General features: G+C 49.6%; 1 protein-coding gene across 5 annotated transcripts in view; it reads right to left on the bottom strand.

Annotated features, from left to right (window-relative positions):
- SLC7A1 (solute carrier family 7 member 1) overlaps positions 1-15,801 on the bottom strand; it is an 80,729-nt gene that overhangs the window by 6,380 nt on the left and 58,548 nt on the right. For all 5 annotated transcript variants that reach the window (XM_058688707.1, XM_058688704.1, XM_058688711.1 and 2 more), the window contains exons 5-12: positions 13,884-14,058; positions 7,982-8,103; positions 7,085-7,307; positions 6,178-6,317; positions 3,271-3,373; positions 1,333-1,550; positions 914-1,080; positions 180-288 (exon numbers count right to left, since the gene is read on the bottom strand). In XM_058688707.1, the coding sequence (XP_058544690.1) occupies positions 180-288; positions 914-1,080; positions 1,333-1,550; positions 3,271-3,373; positions 6,178-6,317; positions 7,085-7,307; positions 7,982-8,103; positions 13,884-14,058 (1,257 nt within the window). The remainder of the gene's footprint in view (positions 1-179; positions 289-913; positions 1,081-1,332; positions 1,551-3,270; positions 3,374-6,177; positions 6,318-7,084; positions 7,308-7,981; positions 8,104-13,883; positions 14,059-15,801) is intronic.

Here is a 15,801-nt window from a genome sequence, read left to right as displayed (position 1 = left end):
TGTTTTCACTACGTTTTGAAATCTGAAGGGAAGGAGGCTCAATGACAAGAGGCACCCAGCCAAGTTGCAGGAAAGAGGACTGAGCAGCACAGCACCGGCTCTGGGGACTGGTGGGGGGGCGGGGGGGGGGGGGGGGCTCTGAGAGACGCCGTCACAGTGCAATCCAAGATCTCACGTACCTATTAGCATCCACACTGCGAACCGGACCCACGTGCCCTGGTCCAGCTGCATCATGAGATAGACGTTCACAAAGATACTCAGGACGGGAAGTACGGGCAAGAAAGGCACCTGCAAAGATACCAGGTGAGTGTCAAGTCTGCAGGGAGAGGGGCGCGTGGGGATGACGCCTTTTGAGTCCTTTAGCGAAACTACCTAGGAAACGATAGCGTCCCCGAGATTTGGACGGACTGTGCGATTTACATGGGGAGGAGGGAGTGAGCGTAGCCCAGCCCACATGCACACACACAGACGTGCCCACACGCGGGCAGCGCGGGTGGGAGTCTGGTTCTAAGCTACTAAGTGCCGAAGTGAGCTCTATTCTGATTCCCCCCCCCCCCTTCCTACTCTCCTGCTAAAGAAAGGGCTAGAAGAGGGACTTCCACTTATCTCCAACAGTGGACTGCTTTATTATTTGTGTCACCTCCAAGGCTTGGTGACGCCATGCGATCCCGCTGGATCCATGGATGAAAAGCCCCCGCGGAGAGGTGTGCTGTGACACCTGAGAGGCAGGGCAGGGAAGGGTGCCTTCCTTCAGGACCGGCCCCCCTCAGCAGGTACTGTCTGCGTCTCATGTTTTCGGAGGCTGGCCGGCAAGCCCCCCCGCAGATACCCAAGCCTGGCAGAGCCCGCGGTCCGTGGCACATGTGCGGGAATCTGCCAGGCGGCTCCCTAGGGGCCCCTTAGAGCTGCTCACCTTAAAGGAGAGCTTGGTCTTGCTCTCAGGCTGCCTCCAGATGATGATTGTCACCACTGAGCAGAGAAGGGCAGATATGGTGAGCATAAAGATTGCCCACAGGTCCCCTTTTGTCAGTGCCTCCTTTCCAAGCACAGCCACAATGCAGAAGGTGAGGATAAGAATTGCTAAGGAGGGGGGAGAGGGAGAGAGAGAGAGGCGCAATTCAATCTTGTTTCAAATCCCCACAGATATCCTCAGTTTCCCCAAAACCTATGGAGAGGGAGGCTGTACTTCTGCAGCCATCAACCACCATCACGGTCCAGCAGCAAGACACAGGCTTATCCTTTCCTGCACTTGCCTCCACCACCAGCGACAAGAAACCATACAATGCCGACGAGCAAGACCCCAAACACCTTACGGGAAGGGCAGGCTCTTACCTATGAGGCTGGTTGAAATGTTCACAATTAGCCCGGAGAATTTGGAAGGCTCCATATTTCTGGGTGAAAGTATGGTTTTCAAAGAAAACCTTTCTGCTTCTGGTAAAAAGCCTGTCTGGGAATCACTGGTGCTCACCAATTCATTCTGGTCCACGTGATCTAGTTCATCGGTGGTTCTGGCCATCTGGTATACCATGTTAGGCTGCTCTGGCTGATACCTGTAAAGAAACGCAGTGCATGACCGCCAAAATGTGCTTTAGAAGGGCAGGAGGACACACACTAACTCAAGTCCTAAGTTGCCCAGGACACAAAGCATAAAATGGGAAGAAGATGGTCAGGATGACGCATTCTCTGACCAAGCAGATCCAGAGGAGGGGAGCTGAGTCCCCGCCTTCTGTTCCCGCTTCCGGGCAACACCCTCCTTGGCGTCTCGGATTTGAGACAATTTGACCTCCCCCGTGAACCAGCCCAGAGGAATGTCCTGACGTGGTTTCTCTTGCTCTGAGAAGTAGCACTGGCCCTTGGATGCTTAAGATATTAGGCCACTTCCAACAGAACCATGGCTGAAGGGAACTAAAAATACAAACGGAAATAGAACGCAGTAACATTAGGATCCCACTTGGTCTAGAGAGCCAGAGAAACGTGTCTGCACGCTGACGGATTTGAGAAATTCTGTTTGTGAGACTTAATTGGATCAATTTATTTTAAAAGTCCAAATGCCTTAGAATAAATAACTTTATACAGCTGGCTGAAGGACTGAGCCTGTGGCCTGATTTCCAAGACACACGCTTCCTGCAAGTAAAGCATTCATATTAAATGAGGCTCCTTATCTTCCACCCAAAACAACAGAGCTCAAATCGTTTCTACCAGCTGTGAAAAACAAGAGTGCTTGCGGAATTATTTTGCATATAATGTAAGAGTGAACATAAAGATACTTAACCGGTTTTTCACTGATTCACTTATGTTAACACCAGTCAATTAAGAATGTGAGGGGACCTCGGAAAAGACGCCAGTGTTGAGCCCTTAAGAAGGAATACGTGGTCAGAAAACTAGCAAACTAGTTTCAGCTGATTCTACACAGCCCCTGTTGAGGCTCAACTGAGGCCTGACATACATTATGATGCTAAGCACGTTAGAAATGGGATTAACGATCTTGCAGGTATTCCAGGTGACCACCATTGAGAGTCTCCATGACTCCATATTCCCGTGCTAAGTGCTCCCTTGAGCCACTCCTGGTAGTGAGGAAGGAGAGCCCTGTCCTTTCAGAGCAAGGAAAATTGGAGTCGGGGAGGGGGGGGTGCTCTGGGAGCAGGGCACTGCAGCAGCTGGGAAGGGGACACCAAGCCCAGGCCCAGAGCTGCTTTATTATGGCCATCCTTGGGGCTGGTCTGGACCACACAAGGCTAAAGCAGCCAGAACCTGGAAAGTCTTATTGAACATCATCAACCTTGGCCGCTCCACGCCCTACACAGCAGCTCACTCCTCCAGTGGTAGTGCAATGCTGCTAGAGAAGCACCACACTGACCTCAGTTCCACACAACTTGGATTCCTCCAATTCCCACCAAGACTAGTCCCCCGTGCCAGTGCCCTCCGAACTAAGAACCTGGACCGAACCGAAACCATTACCCTAAGCCTTCAAAAACTCTGTTCCCTGGATCCAGGCCCAACAGTTGGGCGGAGAACCTGTCTCTATCCTCCCAATATCTCACCAGAAAAATGAGGGCACATAGTAGTGAGAGGCGGGTGCCCTGACTCTTCCTCTTCAACGACGTTCTCTGTAACTAGGCTCTCAACCACCAAATCCCACCCTCTCCAGGAGAGTTCCCAAAGGAGCTACCAACAACCTAAAATTTACACTGTATAAACCATTCACTTGATCTTTTAAAAGGCTAACAGGGGGCACCTTTCTACCACGGAACCCAGAAGAGCCATACGTACCGTAAGACCAACACACAGGCAGCCACCAAAGAGTAAGCCAGGAGAGTGCCAATTGACATGAGGTCCACCAAGTCCTTCAGGTCAAAGAGAAAGGCCATCACAGCTGGGGAGGAGACAAACATCAGGATCCGTGGATGGCCCTCTACACACACTTACAGCCAGAACCACCACCCATCCGTGATCCAGGCCACACAGGGGATGTTGCTTTTACTTGCTTTCTCACCCCAGCCCTTTCCATGCAAAAACATGGTGATATTGCTTAAAAGGAAGAAAAGCTCAGAATTAAATCACACACACAGTCCTCAGCAGACGGTGATGATAATTAACATTTATAGAGAGAGTACTTTGATCAACATGACCTTTATTGATCCTTACGGCGACTTTGCAAGCTATCCCTACTCTACAGATGGGAGAAACTGAAGTCAAACACGTTGGGAGACTTCTCTAAGGTCACATAGGCAGGAAGTGGAAAAGTCAGGATCTCAGCTAGGTGCCTGTGGCTCTGAGTCCAGGGTGTCTTTCTCTGTACCAAGCAGACTCACAGTCAGGTGTATCTATCCATCTATCTACCCACCATCCATCCATCCATCCATCCATCCATCCATCCATCCCCCATCACCTATCCATCTAGCCAGCCATCCAACCACTTATCCATCATCCATCCACCCAGCACTCATTGAGGGTGTGCCAGTCAATGAGCACTACATGTACACCAACAAACAGGGCAGACCAGATAGTCTCTGGCCTCCCTGAGTGAATCATCTAAGACTTAGGCATCAGCAGGCAACAGTAATGAGCAGGTGGGTGAAGTCAAGTCCAGTGCTCTGGGAGGACTCACAGGGGCTCCTAACCCAGACAGATGAGCATGGAAAGCAGTGTTACTTCCACAAACAATAGCATTAGCTTTACCATGACCCCCACTTAAAAAAAAATACAGCATGCATGATTATTTGAAAATCTTTTGTAATCTTTATGAGAGTATATATCTCTATTTATGTGGGTATACATGGAAAGTTTCCCATTTAAAAAATAACTTGGAGGGGTGCCTGGGTGGCTCAGTCGGTTGAGCGGCCGACTTCGGCTCAGGTCACGATCTCACGGTCTGTGAGTTCAAGCCCCACGTCAGGCTCTGTGCTGACGGCTCGGAGCCTGGAGCCTGTTTCGGATTCTGTGTCTCCCTCTCTCTGACCCTCCCCCGTTCATGCTCTGTCTCTCTCTGTCTCAAAAATAAATAAACGTTAAAAAAAAAAAAAAAAAAAACAAACTTGGATAGATCTACTTTGGGATATTTTCAAATATCACATGCAAACAACGCAAGTTAAAACATCAACACAAAGCCATGACTTTTCCACAAATGCTTCTCAAGCCCCTATAGATCGCTCCGACTACAAGAAATTTAAACCGGGGCTCAACAACAGGATCAAAGAGCAATGCCGGGCCTGATGGACAACGAGAATAGTACCCGACCGTGCATGCCGCAGATGCCAACGTTCCCACTCACACAGAAACTCAAGCCACACTGTTCCCACGTGGGGTGGTTTTCGAAAACCACACACTTATTTCCCACCCCCGCCAAATGAAAAGAAGGAGCAAATCCCCGGTTTGGTGAACGCATGTGCTTTCCAGTCACTTGAAAGATTATAATTTGATCTCCCTTGATCAGCACAGGAAGGAAATTAAAGGCCAGTCTTCAATATAATCAAATTGCATGTAAATACTGAAAAAACATTTGCTATTTCCAATTCCTTAACCTCTTAAATATACTGGTCACATCCTGACATACGGTGTCCCTTAACCTAACCACTGAGGTCACTGTCAAGATTGTACAATGACACAACAAATGTGTTAAATAATGAAACACCAGCTTTCTTTCATTATATAACATTAATCCACACGACTAAGCCCACTTCGCTAAGGGCATAAATACTACTAACAACAATTCGTTCATGTAAGGTGGTCAAATGTCTTACCAATGGCTATATGGCAATCCCCGCGGTACAGACTGAACGTGTCCTACTATACCAAAAAGACCCACTGCGCCACTCACACCCTGGAAGGAGCCAGCCACTTTGGCAGAAAGACAAACCAGGAACCAAGAGCCAGATCTACTGGGTGTGGGTGTACCTCCTCACTTCGCATCTCTGTGCAATGGGATAGTGCCTGCCCCATGGGGCTAGGAGGGGCCATTATTAAAGGAGAAAATACAGAAAACCAACAGCATGGTGTATATGCATGTAAGTTTCCTTCGAGGCTCCCCTTTTGTTTATCAGGAGCCCCTGGAATATCACATCACTCCAAAGGTTCTGTGGGCACTGATTTCAGCTTCAAAACTGTCCTCTTGGTGAGGAACCTGATATTTGAGAAGATAACCTGATAATCTCCTCTGAGCCTCTGAGGCTGCAATATTTATAAACTCATACGGCACTTGACCCCAGCAACACCCTTGATATCTCCTGGAAAATAGGAGCACACTTCATAAGACACTGATACTAAGGGATTCTCATTTCCCCGAGAATTCCCAGGCGAAGATACCCGGACAATGACTTTCCAGGACTAAGAAAGTCACCTGGCTTATACCATGCACGAAGATGTCACCCCACCCAAGTCTACTCAGGGACATTCAGAAAAGGGGCAATGTGAACAGCTCTGAAGAAACAGTACGTGTTCCACGCCCTGCCCAGAGGGCAATAATAATAAAATAATTCAACTTTTTGAGAATTCCATCACATCCTCTGTACAACCGGCCTCCCCCTTAAGTCAAAAGGGCAGTTATCTGGCAGTAATCCAGGTTCCAACGGTGAAAACCAAACATGAAAACGGCCAGTTCCAACTTCTCACAGACCAATACAACTCAAGATATTTCCCTGAGGACTCAACAGTTAAAATACTGGCATGTGGAATTCTTACCAGCAATGGCACCTGAGGTCAACGTGGCGATTATTGGTGTTTTGGTCCTATCGTTGATTTTGGCCAAAAATTTAAACAGCAGTCCGTCTTCAGCCATGGCATAGATAACTCGAGGCATGGGGAACATGGAACCTAAAAGACTAGACGGGAGGAAGAGGCAAAGCGCACCTGTGACACCAACTCATCGGGAAAAAAGGCACCAAATGTGACCACTGTGTGGTTTGCCATGACGCACGCCACCGAGAGGGAGCCCTGAACTTCTCGCCAAGAGCTGCCACCCTCCAAACCAGGTGAAGTCCACGGCTACAAGACAAATTTCAATACATCAACCCCGGAAAAAGCACTTACGGTGGCTGTGAGTCAGTGAATTGCAAATGTCTAACGTAAACAAGGGTAGGGTCTAGTCATAATTTTTATGAAAGGGAAATTCTGTATTCATTCCCACGATAACTCGAGTTCAAACAGAAAATAAAAGGACTGCTGCGTTCACGAGGATCTCTCTGTGGTTAATCAATGTTTACCAAATATTCCCTATATATACAGGCTAATAGGAATTCCAGGGGCAAAATGTTTCTTATTAAAAGGCAATTCCCTTTCTCAAGGGAGCCTCTCTTCTATGGCCAAATTACGGTGTTCAAAGAGGTGGCCTGGTCCAGGGGCCAAAGCTGGGGACAGAAAGCCAGCCTTGCTGAGCAGATGATGTTAGAAAGTGGGCCCCCGACTCTCCAGAATGAAAGATCAATAACAGTTCGCGGTTTGGTGGATAACAAGGGGAGAAACCACATCATCAGGGTTGGGGTGCTGGTTCGACTTCAAGGGCAAAGAGTGACGCGAACAGCACCCCCTGTGCGTCAGGCCTCACACGGCCCGCTGCAGCTTACCTTCCCAAGAGCTTCAGAGGCCTCACCTGGTAGAGAGAGCACAGAGGGAGCCGACAGCCACCGCATACTTGGCACCTTCCCAGCCCACGTGCTTGAAGGCATCGGGCAGGGGGCTGTCCTTGTCCAGGCAGAAGTACGGCATCATGAGTGTGAGGGCGGCAGACACCCCGAAGTAAGCAATAAAGCAAATCAGGAGGGAAGCGACAATCCCCACGGGGATGGCCTTCTGAGGGTTCTTGACTTCTTCACCTGGAAGCAGCAAGGAGTCAGGCCCAGGAGGGCGAGCCAGCGAGGGGCATCCCCACGAACCCAGAAGACGCCTGAAGACTTTCAGTGGCCGGAGAGCCCGTGCCCCCCATGAATGACTACCCTGCAGTGCTCGGCCCAGTGGGAAACACGGTCTTTCGGGCTTCTGGGACCCACGGGGAGCGGGGGGGGGCGGCTCTCCCAACACAGACCAGAAGACCCAGACGCCCAGGGATGGCGTTCTAGGCCTTTACTCCGTGGTTCAGCCAAGGAAAAGACTTGTTTTCTTTGGCAGAGAAAATTCAGGAGGCCTGATAGAGCCCAGCCTATTCAATCACAAGAAGAACAATATTTTTAATGGCCTCATTTCTCCCGGATGATGCACAGATATGAAATCAGGCTGCAGCTACGGCTGTCATGATCCCATTCTGACGGCTGAACGGTTAGTCACGTTCATGATGCAGACTTTCCTGTCAGGCGCTGCCGCTTGGGGAAGTGATAAAGGGGGGGGAAGATTAGCAGGAAGCTACAAATCTACACGGTACTCATGTGTGAAAGAGCTGCAGCCGGCACATGCCCGCAGGAAGGAAAACAGCAACCGGTGGGTAAAGTCAGTCCAGCCCATCTGACGAGAAAGGAGGACCCTCCGCCCGGGCTCCGGACGGCGGGCGGCGTACCTGTGGTGGCAATGCAGTCAAAGCCCACGAAGGCGTAGAAGCAGGTTGCTGCACCTGAGAGGACGCCAGAGAATCCGAAGGGCATGAATCCACCATCACCGGGTTTCCCTACTTTCGTGTCACTGGAAGAAAAGAGCCAAAGACCATGAACACCCACTTCACGGTCCTGAAGAGAAGCCATTCCAGTCACCCCACCCGCTGCTGGGCAGGGGCACTCCAGACCCTTAGTGAATGATTCCCGAGACAGCTGTCACCCCACCGGTCACCCGGTGGGCCACGGGCCTCTGCTTTGTGAGGCCCAGCCACAGGCGCAGTCGCTAAGCCCTTTCCAGAAGCACCTTCTAAATGTCAGCTTCGGGGAGGGGGTAGGGACTACGAGATGGGGGGTGTCCAACGGGAAAGCGGGAAGAAACCAGTAAGTGAGGCCTCTCCCCCAGGACACTCAAACGAACAACATATACTTTAGAACACAGAGCTGCCAACTGGGTGCAGGGCCCCCCACCCCAGGAACCAAATGTGAAAAGTTTCCCATATTTACCAGTAACTCAGGTCTCAAAAGCAGCAGAGATACTGAGGTTAAAAAAAAAAAAATCAACTGTGTTATTAGTCGACGAAAGCGCCTCCTAAGCCCCCACACGCACATGGTAAGCAGGGATGCCTACGTGGGTGCGGACCAGCGCCTACATGGCTCGGGCACATGGGCGGGGCTCGGGACATATCTGCCAAGGTAACAAATACCCAGTCCAACACATGTCGTAAGTCCTTTAAGATTCAGAAAATAGTTCCAAGGAAGTGAAACGTGAGTCTCTAAATAGTGTGTCCAGGCCCAGAACAGCCACACGGAGCCCGGGGCTGGCCATCACTCAAATCATCCTGGATGGCTCCTCCAGGCCCTGCCTGTCACCAAGTGATTCTAAGCCTCATTCGCCCTGGTCCTCTGCCACCGCCTGAAAATCAGCAGAACTCCCAGCCCCCTTCATCAGCCATACATTTAGCTGGCTGCCAGGCTGCAGGCTTTCTGTCACATGGTCACCTAATACAGAGTCCCAGAGGACAACTGTCCAGCTCTGCAGAGCAAGCTGCCCCAGACCACTTGACTTCCAAACATAAGAAGAGGAATATAGAATATCCCAGTCCTACAGATGTTACAGTTGGGTCAGCAAATTGTTGGCCAAATTTGCTTTCAGAGGGATTTATCAACTAATAAAACAGACAGCCACTTTGGACCCAATATTTCCTAATAAAGACTGAGCCTGGTACGGATTCCTAGAGGGTTCCTGGTAACAACCTGCCACTGAGCCACTGGAAGTCAGAGCGTGAAGCCAGTCCTCAATCTGGCACCTACTACCGTTCAGTAAGTAGCAACGTGAGGGAAACCCCAAGAAACACACAAGTGATAGACGCAGGAAAAATTGTTGCTGCCAGACTCAAAGGGAAGTTGTCAGTTTAAGCTAGGACTAAAATAAACCCACGACCCAAGTACAAAAACGGCAGCCCAGGACAAGTCAGTCAGAAGCCACAGGACGCAGCCACTGCATCCACACATCACAAAGAACATAGAATGCCCTGGTGGGCTGACGCCCATTATAAAAAATTTTAGGCCAAAGCCCAGAACAAAACCGCTGACAGCCAAATCCCTCAGGAGAGAGGGATGAGAAGATAAACGAGGGGCACTCACCATCGAGAGGGCTTCTGGGGGGCTCCCGGAAGACTCTTTCGACTTCCAAACATGGCTAGAACCTCAGGTCTTCGTCAAGACCCAGCTTCCCTGTAACTGCCAGGACAGACAGACAGGTGTGGAAGGCCTCCAGATGCCTACCCGCCTCCGCGGAGCCCTCTAACATCAAGGGCTATGGAACAGCCGCGAATAAGAATAAATGAGCGCTAGGACTGACGGGTTTGCTTTAACAACTGTAAGGCAGAGGCACCCACAAAGGTTTTAAGAATTCCATTTGAAGGGAAGAGGAAAGTGCAGGACATTACAAACATCAAACCCTGGAAAGAGGCCTCGCAGAAGAGGGCTAGGGCCAGAACGTGCCTTTGTCACGCGAACAGGCGAAGCGGTGACCACCGAGTGCGGAGCTGGGGATGCCTAGCAGAGCACAAGAACGGCATCCTCCCTCCCCCCTCAGGACCGCAGCGGGGCAGGACTCCGATGGAAGGGGAGCGACACAGAAAGTCTGTCCCTGCATAAACTCCCGGGGCCACCAGCAAGAGTAACCAGGTTGCCACCGACTGTGTGTCCCCCCCAGCCGGGGCCCTTCTCGACTCACTGGCCACACGGGCTCGGACACCACGTATCGACAACAAAGGACAAGGTCCTCGCGTACGAAAAGCCCTGCGGGATATGCTAGCAAGGGAAGCACGCGAGGTGCAGAATGTACCTCTCTTTATGTGAAAAGAGAGGGGAATATACGCATAAATTACGTGTATGAGTTTCAAAATAAATGTAAATGTATACTTACAATTGCTTGTATTTATATAAATAAAAGCTTACACAAAAAATAGTAAAAATGATCACCTATGGCAGGGGGACAGTGAGGTAGATGAAGGAATGGGACAGAATTTCTCAGTGTAAACCTTTTTATAACATCATGACATACGAACCACGTGAAAACATTATCTACTCAAAAAATTAAGTTCAACGTTTAAGAACAGTGTGGGGATTCTGCTCTCGGTGGCAGCGTATCGCTGGGAAACCACCAAAGAGCCCGTTCTACTTTGCCTCGAACCAAAACATTTTGCAAAGGCTCTTTATAGAGATCAATAATTAACCCGTGATCTGCAAGCGGTGGTCGTGCCCGCTCGGCATCTGGCAACTTACACACGAAGAAATGGGGAGGCAGGATCGTGCCACCACGTGGCGAACGTCGCCTGGCGACAGAGCAGGCTGAAGCCAGATCTCAGATCGGTGTCCCCTCCCCTGCAGCCAGGGTGACCGGCTCCTGTGCATCCCACTCAACCGGTTACCCAGTCGTCAGCAAATAACTGGCAGAGGAAGGAAGGAAGAAACGTCTCGTGTTCAGAAACATCCCTGAGCCTGGGGTGAGGACTTGAGACGGAGCCTCCATGGTGGTGAGGGGGGGTCCTCCCCCTGTGTGGCCTTTTCCCACGACATCAGTGGAAAACATCCTTCACCAAGACTCAACCGCTGTCACTTCCACCCACCAACCCTGACATAAACTGCTGGTTGTCCCCAGAAGCCACACCCCCTTCTTCTCCACAGTCCTAAAACTGAATTCTTCTAGGCAGACATGGGAACACCAAGAACAAAGACAAACAACATGCTTCTCAGATTCTCCAGCTACAAGGTGGAGCCACCTGATGTAAGCAGGCCTGGTGGGCTCAAGTCCTGAGAAACATCAGGCAGGTGAAGTGGAGAGCAAGGCTGCTCTTCTGCTTTTCCCCTTTTCTTCCTGCTGGTGGGAGCCATCGTGGACCCTGGGGTGATCTTGGGAATGTGGGCCGTGGACAGAGCCATCAGACGGAAGAACCGCCAAAGCAGTACGCTGGACTGCCTGCAGACGTTCACCTAAGAGAAGTACGCCTTTATCTTGTGGAAGCCAATGTTATTTTGGGGTTTTCATCCCAACTGAAGACAGACTATCCAACCAAACCTTCTCAGGAGGTTTCTATGCAGTGCTGTATCTTTACACTTACTACATCTGTTATCCATCTACCGGACTCTGGAGAAGAAAGCCAGAGGGAGCACGTGGCGAAGGCAGTCGGGAACCAGCCAGACTGTCGCATGACATTCCTACTTCAGACCAAGAGACAGACTCCAGGTTCACGGGGGCCTTTACAGCCAGTCACGGAGAGAGCATCATAAACTCACAACCCGATGTGGTCAAACGGCCACCAAAGCCACGCAGGCTGAAGCTCCGCCACGCTCAGTGGTTTGGTCGGGAAACGCCCTATCGTTTCCGAGAGACAAGCAATTTCATGGCCATGGTCAGAAGTACAAATCTACGGCTGGGGGGGGGGGGGGGGGGGCGGGGAAGAGAAAGCAGCTTAGAGGTTTTAATAAAATGAAAGAGCAAGCTACACCCGAGACCCGCAGCACTCTACTGCAGAGGCAGTGTTCCCGAGGCTGGGGCCAGCACAGTTCATCACCACCAGGACACAAAGGCTGTGAGGACAACCAATGCTAATAAATACCATCAGCTGGCGCAAACCATCTCTTCGTAAACACAATAAAATTACACCTCGATCGACAGCCAGGAAATAAGACCTGCCATCTGTATTTAATTCCTGATCTGTAAATAGCAACCAGAAAGATAGTCCCCCACGTCTCAGAAATCTACTGTTACTTCCAAGCGTATTTGGAACTGGCTTCACTCCAGGCTGAGTTAACGAGCACCAATAAATGCGGCGTAAATGCGGCTCAGGAATGCTACATTAGAAATCCTCATTTCTCAGGGGTGCCCGGCTGGCTCAGTCAGTACAGCATGTGACTCTGGATCTTGGGGTCATGAGTTCAAGCCCCACACCGGGCAGAGAGCGCACTTAAAAAACAATTAAAAATCCTCATATCTCTGTAATCGATTTGAACCATCAACCACATAGTATTTCATGCATTCAATTCAATAGTTTCCTGTAGTGAACTAGTCACGCATCAATGCCTATCCAGTGACCGGACCACTGGAAGATATGACCGGGCCCTAACCGGAGACCAAGTTCCCCACGACCGCTCGGATCCCCAGCATGGGACCTTGTTTCTCAGCCTCCCTCGCAGCTAGATGTGGCCACCTACTGGATTCCCACCAGTGGAATGTTGGCAGAGGGGACACGGATCTTCCGGATCTGCCCTTGAGAGCCCTGGGCATGCTCTCTTTCACCCCCTTCCTCCTCTGGGACAGCTGGAGCTTGCCTGTGCCCACAGCCCAGGTCTGACCATGCAGAAGAGGACAACATCCTAGGGCATGACAGAACAATCAGGTCGACGACCAGGGTTCCTGAAAGCCTGTGTGCAGACAGGATGGCCAGTCAACCTCGTGTGCTCATGTCAGGATCTGAGACATCCTTTTAAAGCCACTGCATTTCAAGAGGGTCTCCTTGTCAGAGCAGTTTAACCTTTGGTCATGATTAAAGTAGAATCACAGAGAAAACCTCACTCCCCCCTTGTCCATCCTAGAGCCCTAAGATTTACCTGAAAAATCTGACAAAAAAAGATCAAAAAGAGAACATTCTAATTGGCTGGCTTTTCTTTCGTAGGTAATCTGAGCTTGCTGACGAGGCTTCAATGAGGGCCCTGAAAGAGCACAGGTCCGAGAGCAGGCCTGTCACCTGCCTCCCATCCTGGGCATCTTGAGTCAGAGACTGTAAGGGAGATGGGGCCACTGGCTTTCAGGGCTGGTGTACCCCAAGTCGAGGGTGGGAGAAAGAGACCATGATAATCACATTTCAACACTTTAGTCATTCTGAAAACCTCTGATAAAAGCCTGTGATAGAAGTTTCACATATTTCTTCCCTCCGCATTATTAATAGGAAGACATTTCAGGGTCAAGTGACATCACCATGGTTTTGCAGAGAAAATCTTCTCTGAATGTAAAACTTAGAGGTTGGTCATGAAACAGAATGTGAGGAAAAACAGATAACTTACGGAGTCTGACAAAGATCCCCAACTACGTGTAATTTTAGAATTAGAATGAAATTTGTTTTCCTGAATAGCCTCATCATACAATGTTCTGTCGAGTTCAGAGAAATGAAACCTAACACAAATGTCAAACAAATAAAACATTCTCAGCTATTTTACTGCAAAAAAAAAAATTAATTCAAATTCAAATTATATTTGCTGAAAAGGCATATATATGTTCTAGCCGATTACATGCCCCCAAATGCACGTGTGTATTGTTAAGTACAAATCAGTTGTCACGTGCTGAGAGGAAGACGAACAACTCACTTGTTCAGGCAGAGATGATGGGATGTGTTCTTGAAATCCTCCTCCGTGAGCTGCCAGTTTTTAATCGATCCTTTCACGAATCCTGACACCATTATGAAGCCCAGGACCAGAACATTGACACAAGTGAATATTTTGTTGACCATGGCTGACTCCTTCACACCGAGAGTTAAAAGTCCTGAAAAACCACACAAACAAGAACATTTGGCCTGAGGGTGTTGACTTTGGGCCAGGCAAGTCCTTCCTGGGACAGGAACGGGGATCGGACGAGCAGGTGACTTATAAGAAGAATCTAAGTGGCACCAAACCTCCCAAGATTTCTGTGATCCTCTGGGAATGGGGCTGAGTCAGTAATCTTTCTAGAGGTAGGTATCAAAATAACCAAAGTTACTTTATGGGTGGTTCATAAAGCTGTCAAAGTTGGCCTTCCAGGTCAACTCCCCTCTGGAGTTGAGGATGTCACCCAGGGGGCACCAAAGGACTGCAGAGATGGGGAGCACCACGGCCAACCACCCTGGAGAGCAAGCCCCCCACCCAGGGAAGAAGAGAAGGCCCCTCCTGGTACCCTCTCCTCCTCACTAATGTACTTTCCTGGGACTCGCCTCAGTGGGGCAGGATTGTTTTTCTCCAAGGAGGAGACACTTTGCTCAGTTTCTTGGCGGAATGAAGGGAGTTCTTCAGATGAGAAAATTATTCAGACTCACTTTGGAATGTTAGCAATGACAACTCTTGATGATTAGGGAACCACGGATCATGTGGTTCGTCATCAGACTCAGTGCATGTAAAACAACGTCTAAGCTAGACTAATTATAGCTCATAAACGCACACTAAAAAAAAAAGGTAAGTGATAACAATACACAGGAACCATATGACAACACGGTCTCTGAGGCTTATATAGGCCACAGGATCACCTTGGGGTGAACGTGCCATTTGGGGACTTCTGTGGTTAAACTCCTGGCTAGCTAAGAAAAGCCTGGAAAGGCGTCCAGGCGACAGGTGACCACCACTCATGACTTAAAACTGTTGCCCTGCCACGTACACCTTTTACACTTAAAATACAAAATGCATTTCACAATCGATTGAATTCCGAAGTGAAGGCAATAGGAGGGAAGTGAGCCATTAATCACGGCGAACACCTCATCGTGTTCTGCCCTGTTTTCTCTTTGGCGTCCCTCCCTCTCATGTTTATGAAAATCTCACTAGTGCGAACTTGATTTCTGACACGTGTTTCTGCCAGCTGGACCAGAATACTGCTGAGACTGGCCTGTGCAAGATGATTTCAATTACATGGTGCATAAAATAAGGCATGTTGTTTTTAAAACCCACCCAAGGGGCGCCTGGGTGGCTCGGTCGGTTAAGCGTCCGGCTTCGGCTCAGGTCGTGATCTCACGGTCCATGAGTTCGAGCCCCGCGTCGGGCTCTGTGCTGACCGCTCAGAGCCTGAAGCCTGTTTCAGATTCTGTGTCTCCCTCTCTGACCCTCCCCCGTTCATGCTCTCTCTCTGTCTCAAAAATAAACTAAAAAAAAAAAATTGAAAAAAATAAAATAAAACCCATCCAAGATTTTCTAACCTCAAAGGGGAATTTATCTGCATTCAGTCTAATGCTTACACCGTAAATGCCACATAGAACAAAACTCCCATCCTCAAGGCTGAGACACAGACAAACATCGCTAAGAACAAGCTGCCATCCGCTGCGTTCAAGCAATATTTGGAATTTTAAAATTCTGCACCCACAATTCTGTCAGGAGACTTACCTATTTAAAGGGCGTTTTGACAGTTGTTCGGTGTAAAACCATCTAAGACTTCTCCAACACCCCAGGCACACGGTGGTGCTCCACACCGACCTCACCCCCTACATCTTCCGGGCTGAAGAATGCCACTTTCCTTTCCAGATGCTCATCCACTGAATCAAGGGAATTT

Source organism: Neofelis nebulosa, chromosome 1, assembly GCF_028018385.1.
Source record: "Neofelis nebulosa isolate mNeoNeb1 chromosome 1, mNeoNeb1.pri, whole genome shotgun sequence".
Taxonomy (NCBI): Eukaryota; Metazoa; Chordata; class Mammalia; order Carnivora; family Felidae; genus Neofelis; species Neofelis nebulosa.
Note: the sequence above shows the minus strand (reverse complement) of the source record. Positions and strands in the feature narration are given on the sequence as shown.